Source organism: Rhinopithecus bieti, unplaced genomic scaffold (assembly GCF_001698545.2).
Source record: "Rhinopithecus bieti isolate Rb0 unplaced genomic scaffold, ASM169854v2 scaffold_33647, whole genome shotgun sequence".
Lineage (NCBI taxonomy): Eukaryota > Metazoa > Chordata > Mammalia > Primates > Cercopithecidae > Rhinopithecus > Rhinopithecus bieti.
Window position 1 is genome coordinate 241,405 of NW_016814745.1, and position 16,618 is coordinate 258,022.

The 16,618-nt window shown below is 36.2% G+C and overlaps 1 protein-coding gene across 1 annotated transcript in view; it reads right to left on the reverse strand.

Moving 5' to 3' along the window:
- Window positions 1-10,402: 10,402 nt before the first annotated feature.
- The window catches only part of LOC108515206 (netrin receptor DCC), a 222,517-nt gene continuing 216,301 nt past the window's right edge, over window positions 10,403-16,618 (reverse strand). The window contains exon 16 of the mRNA XM_017851901.1: window positions 10,403-15,741. Coding sequence (XP_017707390.1) covers window positions 15,652-15,741 — 90 coding nt within the window. The 3' untranslated portion in view covers window positions 10,403-15,651. The remainder of the gene's footprint in view (window positions 15,742-16,618) is intronic.

Genomic DNA, 16,618 nt, shown 5'->3' on the forward strand with positions numbered 1-16,618 from the left:
AAAAAAAAAAAATAAAATGTGAAAGTAGTAGACATTACAGAGATTGGGTTAAAGATAGAAAAGGAGGGGTCCAGGAGGGTTTTACATTAATTGTAGCAATGCAAAATTTTCCATTAAAAAATGTCCTTGAGTCATTATGTCAGAAGGAAAGTTCCACAGACCCTGAAACCCAGCATATTAGTTTCCTTTGGCTACTATAACATATTATCACAAATGTAGTGCCTTAAAACAACAGAAAATTATTCTCCCACAGTTCTGGAAGCCACAGTCTAAAATCTGGGATGAAATTAGGTGTCACCTGGAGCACCCTCCCTCCAGAGGCTCTAGGGTAGGATCCATCCCTTGCCTCTTCTAGCTCCTGGTGGTTGCCAACACTCATTAGCACGTGACTGCATCACTCTTAGCTCTGCCTCCGGGGTCACATTGCCTCCTCCTCTTCTGTGTCTGTGTTGAATATATCTCTGCCTCTCTCATAAGGATATTCATGATTATATTTAGGGCTCATTCAGAGAATCCAAGAAAATCTCTCATCTCAAAATCTTTAATCATATTGGCAAAGACTCTTTTTCTATTCCAGGTAAGGTCAAATTGCAAGTTCCAGGTATTAGGACCCGAAATCTTTGGGTGCCAATTATTCAGCCTGTTAACACCTGGCCTCTGCTTCTCTATCCTCTTAGATGAGGATGCAGAGTAGCCTCCTGCTTTGGGTCGTGAAAAGATCCATTTCCCACTGTAAGTGAGGGAAACCTTCACTCTGATGCAACTCCTGGAGTGTGTAATTATTGTGCCTAGCCTAAAGGTTTTTTTCCTTAAGCCATACTGCTAGTTATTCTGAAAATTTATGGCATAAATGAATTCGATTTAAAAATTGCCCTGGTTGTCAGAAGAATCACTGCAACATAAGAGTTGATTTTAAAATCCAGTTACCCTTCCAGTAACTTCCTCATTGTTCTCCTCTTCTTCATAGGAAAACTTCTCCAACAGAAATATGCACGGTATTTACTTTATAAATTCCCAGTCCATCTTTAATCTCCTCTAATCTGGCTGTCATCCCCACTCCTTTACAGAAAGCATTTCACTACTCTTGCTTTGGTCACCAATAACTAGTAGAACCATATAAATTATCATTGAAAGGAGACACTTTTGAAAGTGAAAGTAGATACCACCTACTACTAACTAACTACATTAACTATACCAGGGCATGATGCACACCAGGACTATCCCAGGAAAACTGGGGGGTGTAGTTACCTAGAAGTGATCTTCCTGCTGACCAATTCAATACACATTATTTTATTTTGTTTTGCCCAGCATTTTACCAGCTTTTCAAGACAGTTGAACTCTCATTCCTTCTCTAGTACTGTTTCCATTTTTTCTTCTGCCATGCTAATGCTTTTTTCCTGTTATAGGAAAATCCTATTTTTTCCTGTTGTTGGAAAATCTTGTTTTTTCTGTTGCTGGCCATTCTTTCCAAGCCTGTTCATCTGGTCTATATTCTGCATTCTCCTAGGGCTCATTTCCAGGTCTAAATCTCTCTTTATCGTATATATCCCTATGACTTTAGATGCCATATGCTGGCAATTTCTAAATTCATCTCCAGTACAGACATTTCTTACATGTTCCCGATTTAAATGTTCAACTGCATTTTGACATCTCCTCTTGAATATTTTTAAAAATTATACTGTTTTTCTCTCACACATGCCCAAACTGTTTCTCTCCCAGTCTACTGCATCACAGAAAATGTTTCTACCAACTTAAAAGCCTGTTCACCAGAAACTCACTCCCCTCCAATCCATCTGCAAGTGTGTTTGTTTCTACCTTCAAAACATGTTTCAAATGTACATGTTTCATATGTACCCATCCATTTCATGTCCTTCTCTTCACCACCATTGAATCCACCATCTCATACTTCTTGTAGCTTTCCTTTTGCATTTTTTTTTTTTTTTTTTGCCACTTGGAATTTGTTCTCCTCACAAGATCCAGATTTATTTGTAATACATACATATAAAATTGATATATGTATTTATAAATAGTAAATTCATAAAACCTGTATTTACTTTAAATCTTGGTGCCCTGTGACTTCACAACCATTGACTCAAAGGTTTCAATGACTTAGAGGAAATGAAGATACTGATATAATTATCACATTGTGAAGATTTACAAAATAAGATGTAGAAGAATTTTTACTAAACCTGAGAATGAGGGAGAAAAAGTTTATTGGACAATATGTGGTGCATCAGAAAGCACAAGAGTGCAAGGAGAAATAAAAATATTAAGAGGTTAGGTTGAAGGGTCCTGGTACCCTGTAGAGGGTGAAACCCTAGGGCAGAGAGGCCATGGATGGTAGGAACTGTAGACAGGTAGGGAGGGAAGCCAAAATCAGAAGTCATTGGTCCATTGTGTTTTATAGAATTCTTGAACAGGAACATCTCAGAAAGCTAGCTACTGCTACAAAGGAAAGTGGTAGCTTGGTGTGCTTGGGCTACAGTAGCACCAGCATATGACAACTGAGGAATCTAGTGATTTTGTCACACTCTCAGTGGGTCATGTAGGAGATATCTGAGCTAAGAGTCTAGGATTTGCCATAGGATTATCATGGGCAGGGGAAGCTAACCCTTGAAAAGAGTAGACAACCTAGCTGGGGACTGGGTGGAGGACAAGGCTGAGACACAGATATTTAATGGCTCTAGAAAGAACAGAGATGGGGCCAAGCAAGTGAGGAAGATCATGAGATGCTCCCACACTGAGAGAAAAGATTCTCAGTGTGTAAGATATGCCCAGAAGCCACTTTAACAAGGATTGCTTAAACTAAGGGCCTTAGCAATAAGAAATTTGGCTGTGGCAGAGAGCTAGAACTTGAACATCATGACTTCATCCCAAAGAGCCTCAGCTAAGCAGAAAGAGGCTGCCTTAGATGAAAAAGAAACCCCTTTCATTGGCAAGATTGAGATTTATCTTAGTACCCAACAACAGCTGGGAATCATGGACAGAATAGAAGACATTCCAGACAATAAAGGATGTTACATGATTTTGCACATGTGATGTAGTATAATATGTACCATTTTTTTTTCCTTGATACACATAAATTAGATGTTAACTTTCTTCTTCTTAGTGCCCCCAAATGACTCCCATATGCTTCGGAATATAAACGGTAGCGTGCATTGCAGGTACAGCATGATATGGCCCAATCCTAACTCCTTAACCTCTTTGACTCCATTCTTCCTCTTGCTCAATGAAAGGCAACTTCACTAACTGCCTGTCTGTTCTTTGCATAAGCCAAGATTGTTCTCAACCCAAGAATTTGCTTATGCTTTTTCCTTTCTCTGGAATTAATGTTGCATCATCCCAATATTCACATGAACTACTCTTTTGTATCCTCTTCAGTTTAGGGGGATAAATGCCACCCTCATGAGGAAGTCTTGCCTGATCTGAAGTGGCTCCATTCTTCTTTGATAATGGTGAATAACCTCAAAGGATACTATATTTCTATAATACAACCTTAGTTTATAGCACTCTTCACAATTATAATTATTACACTGATTTGTTCATTTGTTCTTAGTCTCCAAAAGGAAGTTATAAACTCCATGAGAGCAGGGGTCATATTCACATTGATCACTGTTGTTTTTCCAATATTAGCTTAGTTATTGGTACACAATGAATATTCAAAAAACACTTATGAATGAGAAAATTAAGCTTTCATATTCAGTGGTTTCTTATTACTAACAGAATTACATATCTTGGACCATCATTACAAGACCTCCATTGATTATGCAGATGTGTGTCCCACCTTTTTTTTCTCATAAGCCATACACTTCTTCAAATAATAAAACCCGAGATACTTTAGTTTCCATATAAGTCTATAAATTCTAACCTTTTTACTTTTTTGCTCATGTAGTTTCTTTCATCTAAATTGCCCATTTCTATCTCTAAAGTTTTAGTCTTATTTATTATTTAAACCTCTTCTCAACATCATGTTCCCTATGGGGCTTCTGTGAACTTAATTTGATGCTCTGCACTCTGATGAAAATTTCTCTTTACCTGACTAAAGGTATCTAACTATCTCATTGAACTATGGTCATATATATACACATATATGTAGTGTATAAATATAGAAGATGTATCGTTTCATCCTTTGGTTCATTGGTACTCTTAGCATTGTGCCTTGTATGTGGATAAAAGGCACTAAAAATAAATATTTTGGGGATATCCTAAGGAAAGATGAAACAATTTTATAATAATACCATCCTTTGGAAATCTGCGTTCTTCATCTGCATACATGCTGGAAATTATACCTATAAAGTTAGAGACACATGTAAAACATAGAGTTGCTAAATTCCCATATGTACTTTTTAAAATGTATGAAAAGGTTCATAAATGTCACGAAAAAGATTGAGTACAAAGACAGAAAGAACAGAAATAGAATTCATTAGGCCTTTGCCAAGAACCAGGAATTCTAAGGGCTTTGTATACATTGTCTAATTTAAAGTTAAGCCCACACCATCCCTATGAAGTAAATGTTACAGTTAGTTTTCTGAAACATCCTGTTTGGGGAAGAAATGCGAATAATTCATGACAAGTGAGTCACATCTACAAAATTGAAATGCTACCATTGTTAGGAGAGTTTCACACCAAAGAATAGTTTTAGCTTGAATAAAGAGAAAAAAAATAGCTCAGGAAATCCACCTCAGGTTCAAATAATAGCACAAAAATTTAATTCTTAAGAAACATTAAGATAGTGAAAAATTATTCTACTAACAGATATTTTGTCAAACTTACATGAAGAGTCAGAATAGATATTAGCAAAGACAGGAAAATTAAAGGACTTTTATTAATTTATAAAGAAGAATGTTAATTAAATCTGAAAGGACTCGGGGAAAAATTACTTCTGTTATTTATTTCAAGAAATCTTTTGAACCACTAATGAGAACATTCCGATTATCTCAGGAATAATTGCCTATTTATTGCATCAAATTATGAATTTCAAAAGTTAAGGAGGACAAAAAAGGAAAAATGATGTAACAACATGAAAATAAGAAATTGGTAAATAAGAAATAGATTAAGCTTAGAGTTAGAGAAATAAAAGTAAGATATAATTTAGACTTCTGTAAATAGAAAGTAGAATAAAACTTAAGTCTTACAAAGAAAAAAGTCCATGATTCAATAATTCTGATGATGCCTATAAAATTGCCCCTAACACAGCATATCCCAATTTCTTATTAAAATATCAATGGACTCAGAAAAAAAAAATTGTATTAGAAAAAGAAGTAGGGGCTGGGTGCGGTGGCTTACACCTGTAATCCCAGCACTTTGGGAGGCTGAGTGGGGCGGATCACAAGGTCAGAAAATCGAGACCATCCTGGCTAACATGGTGAAACCCTGTCTCTACTAAAAACACAAAAAATTAGCCTAGGTTGGTGGCAGGCACCTTTAGTCCCAGCTACTTGGGAGGCTGAGGCAAGAGAATTGTATGAACCCAGGAGGCAGAGCTTGCAGTGAGCTCAGATGATGCCGCTGCACTCCATCCAGACTGGGCGACTGAGTGAGACTCCATATCAAAAAAAAAAAAAAAAAAAAGGAGGAGGAGGAGGAGAAGAAAATATACAGATATACAGGCCTGAAAGCAAGCCCACCCGCACAATTCAGAAGTGTTTTGTTTATTTGTGTCACTATCAGGCCAATGAAACTTTGAGAAAAGCATGATGGATGAACCATCCTTGCCATATTGAGAGTAATCTTATGCAAAATGGTTTTTCAGTTCACAAAGTTTATATGAACCCCAAAATCTAGGCAGGGATTCTGGCTGACTCATAAACATCAGGCACTCAGTAATTATTTATTTCTTCCTCTACTCTGTCTCCCCATTTGTTTGGTTATTATAAACTGTCAGAATAGAACTAAACAGAAGTAGGAAGGGAACTAATCATCTTAGGCACATTTCCCATCTTTACAACCTTGTAGGTCGAAAGAGAAAGGAAGAGATGTAGCATTTCTGAATTCTTGAGGTTTGCTTCTTCTAAAATAATTCACTTGCAAATCAGAACACCACGGAGAGCAAAGGAAAGACCTTCTGTAGGTTCAGCAGAGTTATACTAGATGAAAGCCAGTGAGATACTGGAAACTTTCCGGGATCTGTGTGTAAGTGGCTGTCTGGCTGTGAATCAGAAGTCACAGAACATAGGGGTGGTATAATGGGCCGAGGGCAATCCAGTTGCACAGGAGCTTGGCACTCATTGATCTGAAGAGATCTTCTGTCATTGGCAAGTAAATGAATAGATTAAAATACTTCAAACTGAAATAAACATAATAGGCTAAGGTAATGAGTCATAGTAGGTTTAGAAAATAATTATTTTATAAAACCAGGAGATTCTTTCATAGAAAACTATTTGACATTTTTTTATACTTATGAAGAAATATTATCTCCATGAAACAAAACTGAAAGTTAATAAATAAATAATAACATAGGCAAAAAAAGACAACATTATGAAATGAAAAGAATGAGTAAGAAAAGGAAGAATTGCAAATAAATTAAAAATATAATAGGAGAATTGAAATCATTACTGGGAGCAGTAAAAGCACATTTAACTTTATAAAAGTCGAAGCCATAATTTAGATGCTCAAACTGAGAAAATGCAAAAAATGTTTAGAGAAAATATTTATATATTATATATTACTTCATATATATGTATTACATATATGAAAAGAAATGATAGGATGGAGATTAGGGGAAATTTTTAAGAATTATATTTATTGGAAAACATACAAGAAATTTAAGAAAAAAAATACATACGCCTTTAAAACATGTCAACATAAATGAAACAAATCAGTAATCAATAATGAAAATTTCTGTGAAAGACAATGTCAATCTTTCTGGGTTCCAGTTTTGGGTAGGCCTCTTTGATTCCCCATTTTCTTTTAGACCTACTAGGTTCACTACATGCATATTAATACATCTTCCTATCTATATATTCATTATAATATCATAGAGTATTTGAGGTAAGAGAGAATCTTATTCTTCAACTTCTCTAAAATCCTTCCCATAAAATATTTGCAATGAAGAGAGTAGTTAAGTTTCTCTCTTAACCTTCTTCTCACTAGGCCAGACTACGGAAATTTATCCAATATTTTTTTTTCAAATAGCCAGTTTCCCATGCAGATAATTATCTGATAGCCTATTGTGACAGCACAACATTCCTTTCTAGGTTGATTACATAAATTGAATATAATAGTGTAATATATATCTGACATAAAGTAGACTGTGGTATATGTGCTGCTTCTATTTCTTGCATATCACTCCCCTTTAATATGTTTGCCGTTACATATTTATAGTTCTGAAACCAGAGGAAATATCAGTATTTATAGAAGATGGTGCTGGAATAGTCTTATATGGAGATTTTAAAAAATTGTGGTAAACTATACATAATGTAAAATTTACAATTTTAACCATTTTTAAGTGTATACTTCAGTAGCAATGATGTACATTCATATTTTTATGCTATGATTACCACCATCCATCTCTAGAACTTTATTCATCTTCCAAAACTGAAATGATATATGCATTAAACGATTACTCTTGCTCCCAACCCCTGGTCCCTGATAACCCCCATTCTCTTTTCCATCTCTGTGAATTTGACTTTTCTAGATTCCTCATATAAATTGAATCATGTAGTATTTGTCTTTTTGTGACTGTCTTATTTTGCTAAGCATAATGTCTCCAAGGTTTATCCATGCTGTTGCGTATGACAGTGTTTCCTTATAAGGCTAAAGAATATTCCATTGTATGATTATGCCACATTTTGTTTATCCACTAATTTGTCTATGGACAATTTGATTGCTTCCATCTTTTGGCTATTGTAAATAATGCTCTTATGAACATAGGTGGTTGAATATCTGAGTCTCTGCTTTCAATTCTTTTGGGCATATGAACAAAAGTGGAATTATTGGATTCTGTGGTAATCTACGTTTAATTTTTTAAGGAACTGTCATACTGTTTTCCACAGTGACTGCCACCAGTTTACATTCCCACTGAAACTGAACAGGGGTTGGAATCTAGCCACATCTTTTAAGATCTTTAAATACACTTTTTCCTTCTCTATGGGAGGATAATGAATTGAAGAAAATGGGAAGGGCTAGATGAACTTCAAAGTTTCCAACTATCTTGTCATCTGTGCTGCATTCCTTTAAAATAATAATTTACTGAGTAGTTTTCTGCTTTCCCAAAAGAGTTAATAAAACTTTTATCAATATGTGTTGTGATAGTTAATACTAAGAGTCAACTTGATTGGATGGAAGGGTACAAAGTGTTAATCCTGGGTGTGTCTGTGTGGGTGTTGCCAAAAGAGATTAACATCTGAGTCAGTGAGCTGAGGAAGGCAGATCTACCCTTAATCTGGTGGGCACAATCTAATCAGCTTCCAGTGAATATAAAGCAGGAAGAAAAACAAACGTGAAAAGAAGAGACTGGCCTAGCCTCCTAGGCTACATCTTTCTCTGGCGCTGGACACTTCCTGTCCTCGAACACTGGACTCCAGGTTCTTCAGTTTTGAGACTCGGACTGGCTCTCTTTACTCCTCAAGCTTGCAGACAGCCTGTTGTGAGACCTTGTGATCCTGTAGGTTAATACTTAATAAAGTCTCATATATATGAGTATATATAAATATATATATATTTAGATAAAATATTTATATATTATATATTACTTCATATATATATGTATTACATATATGAAAAGAAATGATAGAATGAAGATTAGGGAAAACTTTTAAGAATTACATTTATTGGAAAAACATACAAGAAATTTAAGAAAAAGAATTAGACATATGCCTTTAAACATAAATGAAACAAATCAGTAATCAATAATGAAAATTTCTATGAGAGAGACAATGTCAATCTTTCTGGGTTCCAGTTTTGCACGCATATATCTATATATATATGCATATATATATATCCAGTGTTGCATGCATATATATGCATATATATGTATACACACATATATACTATTGGTACATATATATTTCAGTTTGCACTATATATAGTGTATATGCATGTACTATATCTATAGTGCAAACCAATATACATATATGCATATGCATATATAGGTGCACTATATAGTGCAAAACGAAATATATATATATACCAATTGTATATATGTGTGTATACACATATATACACACACACTATTGGTTCTGTCTCTCTAGAGGACCCTAATACACAGGCCAAATTTAATCTTTCAATATTTGTAGCTACATAATGTTCAACACATATGTGACCCCCATATTCTGCTGCTGACACTATGAGAATGAAATATCTGGATGATGAAGAGAGTATTTTATTCATTTGTTGTTTGCATGTTGAAACTGGATCACAGCTAGAAGGATCTTGCCTTGAGTGAATTCCCTAGAAACAGACCTTGCCATGAAGAGTTGTATGAAAGTGATTTACTGTGAAGTGCTCCCAGGAGAAACCATTAGGAGAAGGGGCAAGACAAAAGAGAAGGGAGGCAATCCAAGCAAGGGTACACTATTCCAGTGTACTATTGTGAAGAAATAGGCCCATAGTCACTTTGGCTCAACCCTATAAGGGTACTCTGGAGATAAATTGGGTTACAACTCAAAATTGTTGTCATCAGGGCAAAGGGGGTACTATTTGAAAGGTCTAATCAGACATTTCCAGTTCTCCCATGCATGTAGGCAAAGACAGGTTCTAGCAGTCTGGGGAAACTCTCTAAAGAGACATGGTTATGGACTGGAGTGAAAGCACACTGGGAGTGTACATGAAAATGGCATAAGGGTTTATTTGCTTTAAAATAACTTACTGAGAATTAAGTTGTTATTATAACTTACTTGAGGATGAGGCAGAGAACTGACAGCTCCTACCACAGCTTTTAATAAAAGGTAATATTTATGCTATGGTTTTGATATCTGACCCCTCCAGATTTCATGGTGAAATTTGATCCCCAGTGTTGAAGGTGGGGCCTAATGGGAGGGCTCTGGGTCATGGAGGTAAATTCCTCATGAATGGCATGGTGCAGTCCACATGGTAATGAGTTAGTTCTTATTCTATTAGTTCCAAAGGGAACTGGTTGCTTAAAAGAGTCTGGCACCTCCTGCTTCTCTCTCTTGCTTCCTCTCTTGCCATGCAATCTCTGCACATGTGGATTTCCCTTTCCTTTCCACCATAAGTGAAAGCCTCCTGAGGCCTCACCAGGAACAGATGATGGCACCATGCTTCTTGTACAGCCTGCCAGAACCATGAGCTAATTAAACCTCTTCTCTTTATTAAGTTACTCAGCTCAGGTATTCCTTTACAGCAACACCAATGGACTAAGAGAATGAATCCTAAGGACACAGACAGGCAAGGTTGTGGTTGTGTGTGTGGTACAACATTTACTATAAATAACATGAAGAAAGAACTTTGTATCAAAACTTTATTTATTAAACAAAAAATGCACCATTGGAATAACATTTCTATAAAAAATGAATATGAGACTGTTCTACAGTGATTACAAAACCCCCTTTTCCTTGTGTAGTAGTATACAAGATCATGTGTAGAAACAGTCATTGTTTTAAACTGTAAGCAAGTTTCCTTCCTCATAGAACAAGATTTACACTTAAATATTGCAATCACTAGTCTAATTTGGTTAACAATGCTAGAATCTGACAGTTTAAAGAAACTTTTTGTAGGCTCAAAATACCTTTTTGTTAAAAAAGGTGTTTTGCAACAACAAAAAATTTCTTTTCTCACTAAGGCTAGTTAAAGCTGTAGTATACCCATTTCTACCAAATAAACTTATCACTAGCACACTAACAATCTGTTTGAGTTGCAAAGCCCTTTGAATGAGTAGCACTGATCTGCAAAATGCTTCAGAATTATTTGTTTGGTGTTATCTTCTTTGAATGACCCTAAAAAGGGAGAAGGTGGTGATGATGGAACTTCAGTGAAGGCTTTGCCTGGACTAGACATCTCTTCATACTCAGCAATGGACAATTCATTTCCAAAGTGGTCCCTCTGAGATATGGAACACTGCAGCTTTAACAGCCGTATCTAGATCCCAACCAGATCTCCCTTTTTATCATAAATTATCCAAAAGAAGCCACTCTAAATAATAAATTAAATATTACTTATAAAAGTACATCCCATACCCACCCACCCTTCCCCCAAACAAGCTGACAATTCACAAAGTTCAGAATTGTCAGATTTACCCTACAATAATAAAAAACAGCATTTCTCCTCCTCTCCAACATTCCTTTCTTGCATCTGAAAATACACGTTCAGCACACAGTGAGATCCCTTGGCCCATGCCTCTGTGTTTATTAAATCTTGCAGAGTTTTGCTCTTGCTCTTCTACCAACAAAAATCATAGGATGACAATGTATAAAGGCTCTCTAGTGAGAGCAAGAGAAAAAAGTCCTTCAGAGAGTGCAACTGGAAGTCTGCCAGGTGAACGTTATGCAATAGTGGCAACAAAGAGTCCAGATCAGTAGTAATATTCATTTGCTGATACGGGTGTGGTACTTTGTCTTTTACATAACCTCACTGACCAGGAAATAGGCATTTTTTTCCCCAAATCGATTCTTTTTGGCAACAGGTATTTAGATAGCAAGATACATTGAGGCATGGGTACACATATTTTGCATTGGAATGGATTATCATACAAAACACCTATCTATGATTTTCCAAAGTATTCAATTTAATTTTAAACACTGGACTCAAAAGCTTTTCTGTACAATACTAAAGTGATTTCTGAAAGTCACCAGAGAAATGTAAATTAAGAGTAAAATGTTGCTTTGAATGTGATTTACAAAAAGAGAGAGGGTGAAGACTTGAGTGTATGATTGCTTCTGCATCTCCAGGAAGTCGTGGGCTCTGTATTGTAAATAGTTATGAGCAGGCTAGGATAGTAACCTCTGGCCTACAGGACTGCCTGTGGTTGCATGAAGTAAACTGAGTGAAAGGGAAGGTAACCCTGCTCCACATCTATTTTAAAGTTCAGATGATTTTGTTTTCTTTAAACACACCTGAAACTAGACAATTTTTCCATTTTTCCTTTTTTCATTGACTAGAAATGGACATTCCAAAACCATCAGAATTCTGGGACACAATTTTATCTAAAATGGTAAGATGTTATCTTTAGAAGTAACCTTTTGTTGTAATTACAGTCCAGCTGCTGTATCTGAGATACCATATTACATTTGGAGACAACCATAAGATGATCATTTAAACAAAGTCAACAGAAGTACCCAAAGGGTGGATAAGTATCAGCAATCATCTTCAAGCACACACACCAACAGCTTCCAGAAATATCTGTACTTAAGAGATTCTTTATTGGAAAAGCCAATAAGTGCCAAACATTTTAGTTTCAGAATGTTGTCTGAAACATCACACTAGCACAGGATGGCTCTCCTTGTGTAGCTGGAACCAAGGCAGGAGACTGAACATACACACCTAATTTTGAATAATCCTTATTTTGAAGAAACTAAGAATATGCCCAACAGGAATCCTTAATAAATCTCCACTTATATCACTGACTTGATATTTTTTTCAGATTGTTCAATTGAGTATGCATTTTATAATTCCCAAATGTAAAGTTTCATTATTTAAATATTCTAGAAGCTTGTATCTCTGTTATTCGAAGAGGCAAGTATGACTGGTTTCTTATTGGCTATAATTCAGTACGAAACATTTAACTTTTGACTAGAGCATAATCCAAATATTCTTTATACATTTGAACTATCTAAATTTTTCTAAGTTTCACAAATGCAGAAATTTCTGCAGAGGAAAGAAAATAGCTTTCTTATTAGGGTGAAATACAAAGAAAATACCATTTTTTTTTTTTTTTTTTAAAGAAGAGGATCTTGCCTGACATTTCAGCACATTACAGGGCAGACCAGAGAATGCTCTGCCAAATATGACTTTCTTCTTTTTCAGGGAGAAATGAGTTCTGGTGGTAGAGCTGCTGGTTAGCTGTCAGGTATCACCCAATGGGAATCAGATTTATGAGCATAAAGAGTCCTGGATACCATGAACTAGACTCAGTAGGAGGAAGTCAGAGACTAGTTTGCAGTATTCACAGGTTTCTTCTTGTCAAGAGATCAGTAGACTGGGAAATTAATAAGTTACCTGAAAACTTGGGCAGGAAATTGTATACATATATGAATCATTTGAGGGTAAAGGGAACAGAGTTATACAAAAGTTGTGGTGACATCATTGTATATTAATACTACCAGGTAAATGATACTATAGTTTTTTGAGGATGTTTAAATTGATTGTATTATAGATTAAATGCATGGTGCTATTATTGGCATTGTCAGTTACTAAGATAAACCATTGTATTTATTTAATGAAGAAAGTTTCAAGAGCATGCAGCAGAAATGTAACTTCCACTGAAGACAAATAACATATATTTTAAATGGATTTTTAAAAATTGCATTTCCTAAACGATCTAGAAATTTGTGAAAATGATAGTTTTTTTTTTTTTAATTGATCATCTATATTCTACAGATTGAAGGTGTGACTCAACCCCTAAAATCTGAGATGTGCAACCTATTCCAAACTGAGCACTCAGGATTACCCTCATGGGGGTCAAGTACCTAAACAGAATGTTCCATGTTTGCTAGAATTAGAAAGGGGAGGTAGTAATTCTTAGGGCCTAGAGAAAGTTGGGCTAGCCCAATGAATATTTTCTTTTTTGAAGTAAGGGATTATTTCTGAATAATTCAATATTATGTTAGGAAACACTTTATTCCAGGTCAGTAGAAGGTTGTCTACCTAAGTGCCCAGATGTTAAATAAGAGTAATCTGTCCCATAGAATAACATCACATAGCTCTTCAGAAAGACTTCCAGAAAATCTGAGTAAATTGAATGAGCACTCTTGTTGAAGGAACAAATTTGCAAATGGACCGGACTTTCTAATGAACCATTTGAACAGCCCTCTCTTTGACATCAGATTTTCTTCCCGACATAAAACTGTAAAAAAATAATCTGAATTATTACTTCTGTTACAGTGCCATTTTGCTCAAAATATTTTATTCAGGGATTCATATATAATTACCCACCTAATAAAAGGAGCTATTAGGTTGTAAAGATCCTATCCCTTCCATGCTCTTTTAAAATTATGACCTACTCAAGCTTGAAATCAAAGGCAGAGCTGAAAGGAATAATTCAGCTGAAACTCTCTCATTGGGTTCTCAAGTCACCTAACCGATAAATATGCAAACTAGCTCCCTTTCGGCCATTCAGCTACATAAGCAGGGGTTAACTCCAAATGCAGCTGAAAATTCAGAAGCTGAAAGGCTGCACACAAAATGTTCTTAATTTTAGCTAGTTCCAAGCTATAGGTAAACATGGCAATAGAAGTTTAAAACTGTAGTCCACAGTTTAAGATGCTGCTTTGAAAAGTATCTGCTGGATTTATGCGTCAGAAGTGTCAGGTGGCACCTACCCCTCTGCTGTCCCCCGACTCTGACACAGCTGTGGTGTAAAAGATTCCCTTAACAAAAGGGTCTGGTGGCCAATGCTTCCCAACACTGACCCTGTCTGTAGGCAGAGTTGGCATTCTTTAAGAGAAGATACTGTTAGAAGTTACCTTTTATATTCCTTCTCTTCCTCGGGGCCTGCTTTCAGGGAATCTGCCATTTCCATGGGAGTAGAAGACAAGCGACATTGGCCAGTGCACCATATGACATGTGGCGCTGGCCATTTCACCCAATGCTAGTTGCCAAGGATAACTCAGGGAGGGATGGGGTGAAGGGATGGGGCATTCTACTAGCCAAACTCCTAAGGAAGATGGCCTTGGTGAAGCTTTGAAATTGCATCACAGTGTGGTATGGCACAAAAGCCACCCAAATTGAAAAGTGTCCTATTACAAGCTTAAGCATATAATTACCCTATGTCTGAGAAGATTGCATATTATATCCTCTTTCTGGAAATGTACTGCTGCTGGCAGAATGCTACTAGTTGCAGATTTTTATGTTCCTGGACTCCTGACATACATATTAACCAAGGGTGGATTTACAAATACTTGCCAAAATAGGTGAATTTTTAGCCCCTCACTAATATCCACCACTTGTGCAAGATGAATGACTGAGTTACAAACATAAGCATTCTCTGCCTTTTGTTTGTTTACTCTTTACTTTTTGTGCTGTAAGGAAAACATCCAATCCTTTGGTGCTATGGCATGAGAGATTCCCATGGGTGCTTTGTATGTGAAAGTTGAAAACAAAATAGTGAGTTTGCACTGGTTTGCCATGGCATGGTACAGGCTTAAATAATGCACTTGCATTTTGTAAGACTAGACCTACACATTAAACAACAGGCCTTGACAAAGGAAAACATAGGCATTAGTTATGACAGTGTGGTCACTGCAGTGGCAAAGGCCCAGGACTATTCTAGCAGCTTAAACTTTGACATTGCAGTGAAAATGCATCTTTGCTTTTGTTTAGGGACCTCATAGTCATCATTTGACAATTCCTGATGCCTATGAAAGAAGGAATGCTTATTCCTTCTGAACTGCTTCAGGATCTTCCTTAACTGAGTGGTCCTGATGGGTGACCACCTGTACACTGGTTAGAGTTCTTGGACACAGGTGTGCTGTTTATGAGTAATTGGTATGCTGCAAAGTTCCTGGAAAATTCACCTCATCCATTCAGAAATACATGTTAAAAGGCTGAGCCTGTGATGGCATTAAGCTGCTTCATGAGTCCTTCCAAACTTGCCATTTGTTCACTCAGATCATCCTGTTCATACACCTATAAAGAGAATGAGAGCGAAGAGTTAGTACCAAATATTGATCCATTTCTTTTATGAAGCCTGGGGCCACAGCTAGTTGGGGCACTTAGTTTTCTCAAGTCTGATCTAGAATACCACAGCCAGGGCTGTCCTCAGAATATATTCATTGAATAAAGATGCTGGTAATAAAACAGGGATAGTAAGAGATTGCATATTGTTTCACTCACTCCATCTCCATCTGTGACAAGGAAGAGGTTTCAGAGTCAAAAAGATTTGGTTTCAAATTAAGTTCTTCCAATTATTAGCTGTGTGGTCTTAGACAAGTGAGTGCATCTCTCTGATACATAGTTTTCTTCATCTATAAAATGATAATGACATCTATTTCATAGGCTATTCTGAGCCTCCTGCGACATGTTTAGTGCCCATGATGGGGTCTGGCATATGGTGGATATTCAATACATCAGTTCTTGTTCCTCTTACTAGGTGACCCATCAAGATATGAACAGAATATTTTTTCTCTGTGTCATGATATAGATAATTTTTTTTTTTTTTTTTTTTTTTTTTTTTTTTTATGTGAGAACTCAATGGGCTTTGCCTTGACCAGTGAAACTTCTGGGGATTATGACTTTAGTTTGTGTGTGGAAACAAAATTCATGCCCCAAATCAGAGTCAATCCTTTTTGGGACAATTTAAATGGTGGATAAAAGAAGAGGTTGAACTGCAGAATGCCTAATGAACTGTGACTAATTCACTCTGTAAAATCACTCACTGTAAGTCACTTATCATGTAATAAGTTATAGGATTATTAGTTATCACAAATACCAGGTCACTAGGCTTAGGAATTCTGCTTCAGAAGGTATGGGAAGAACCTAGACATCCTTATTGAAAGAAAAATTC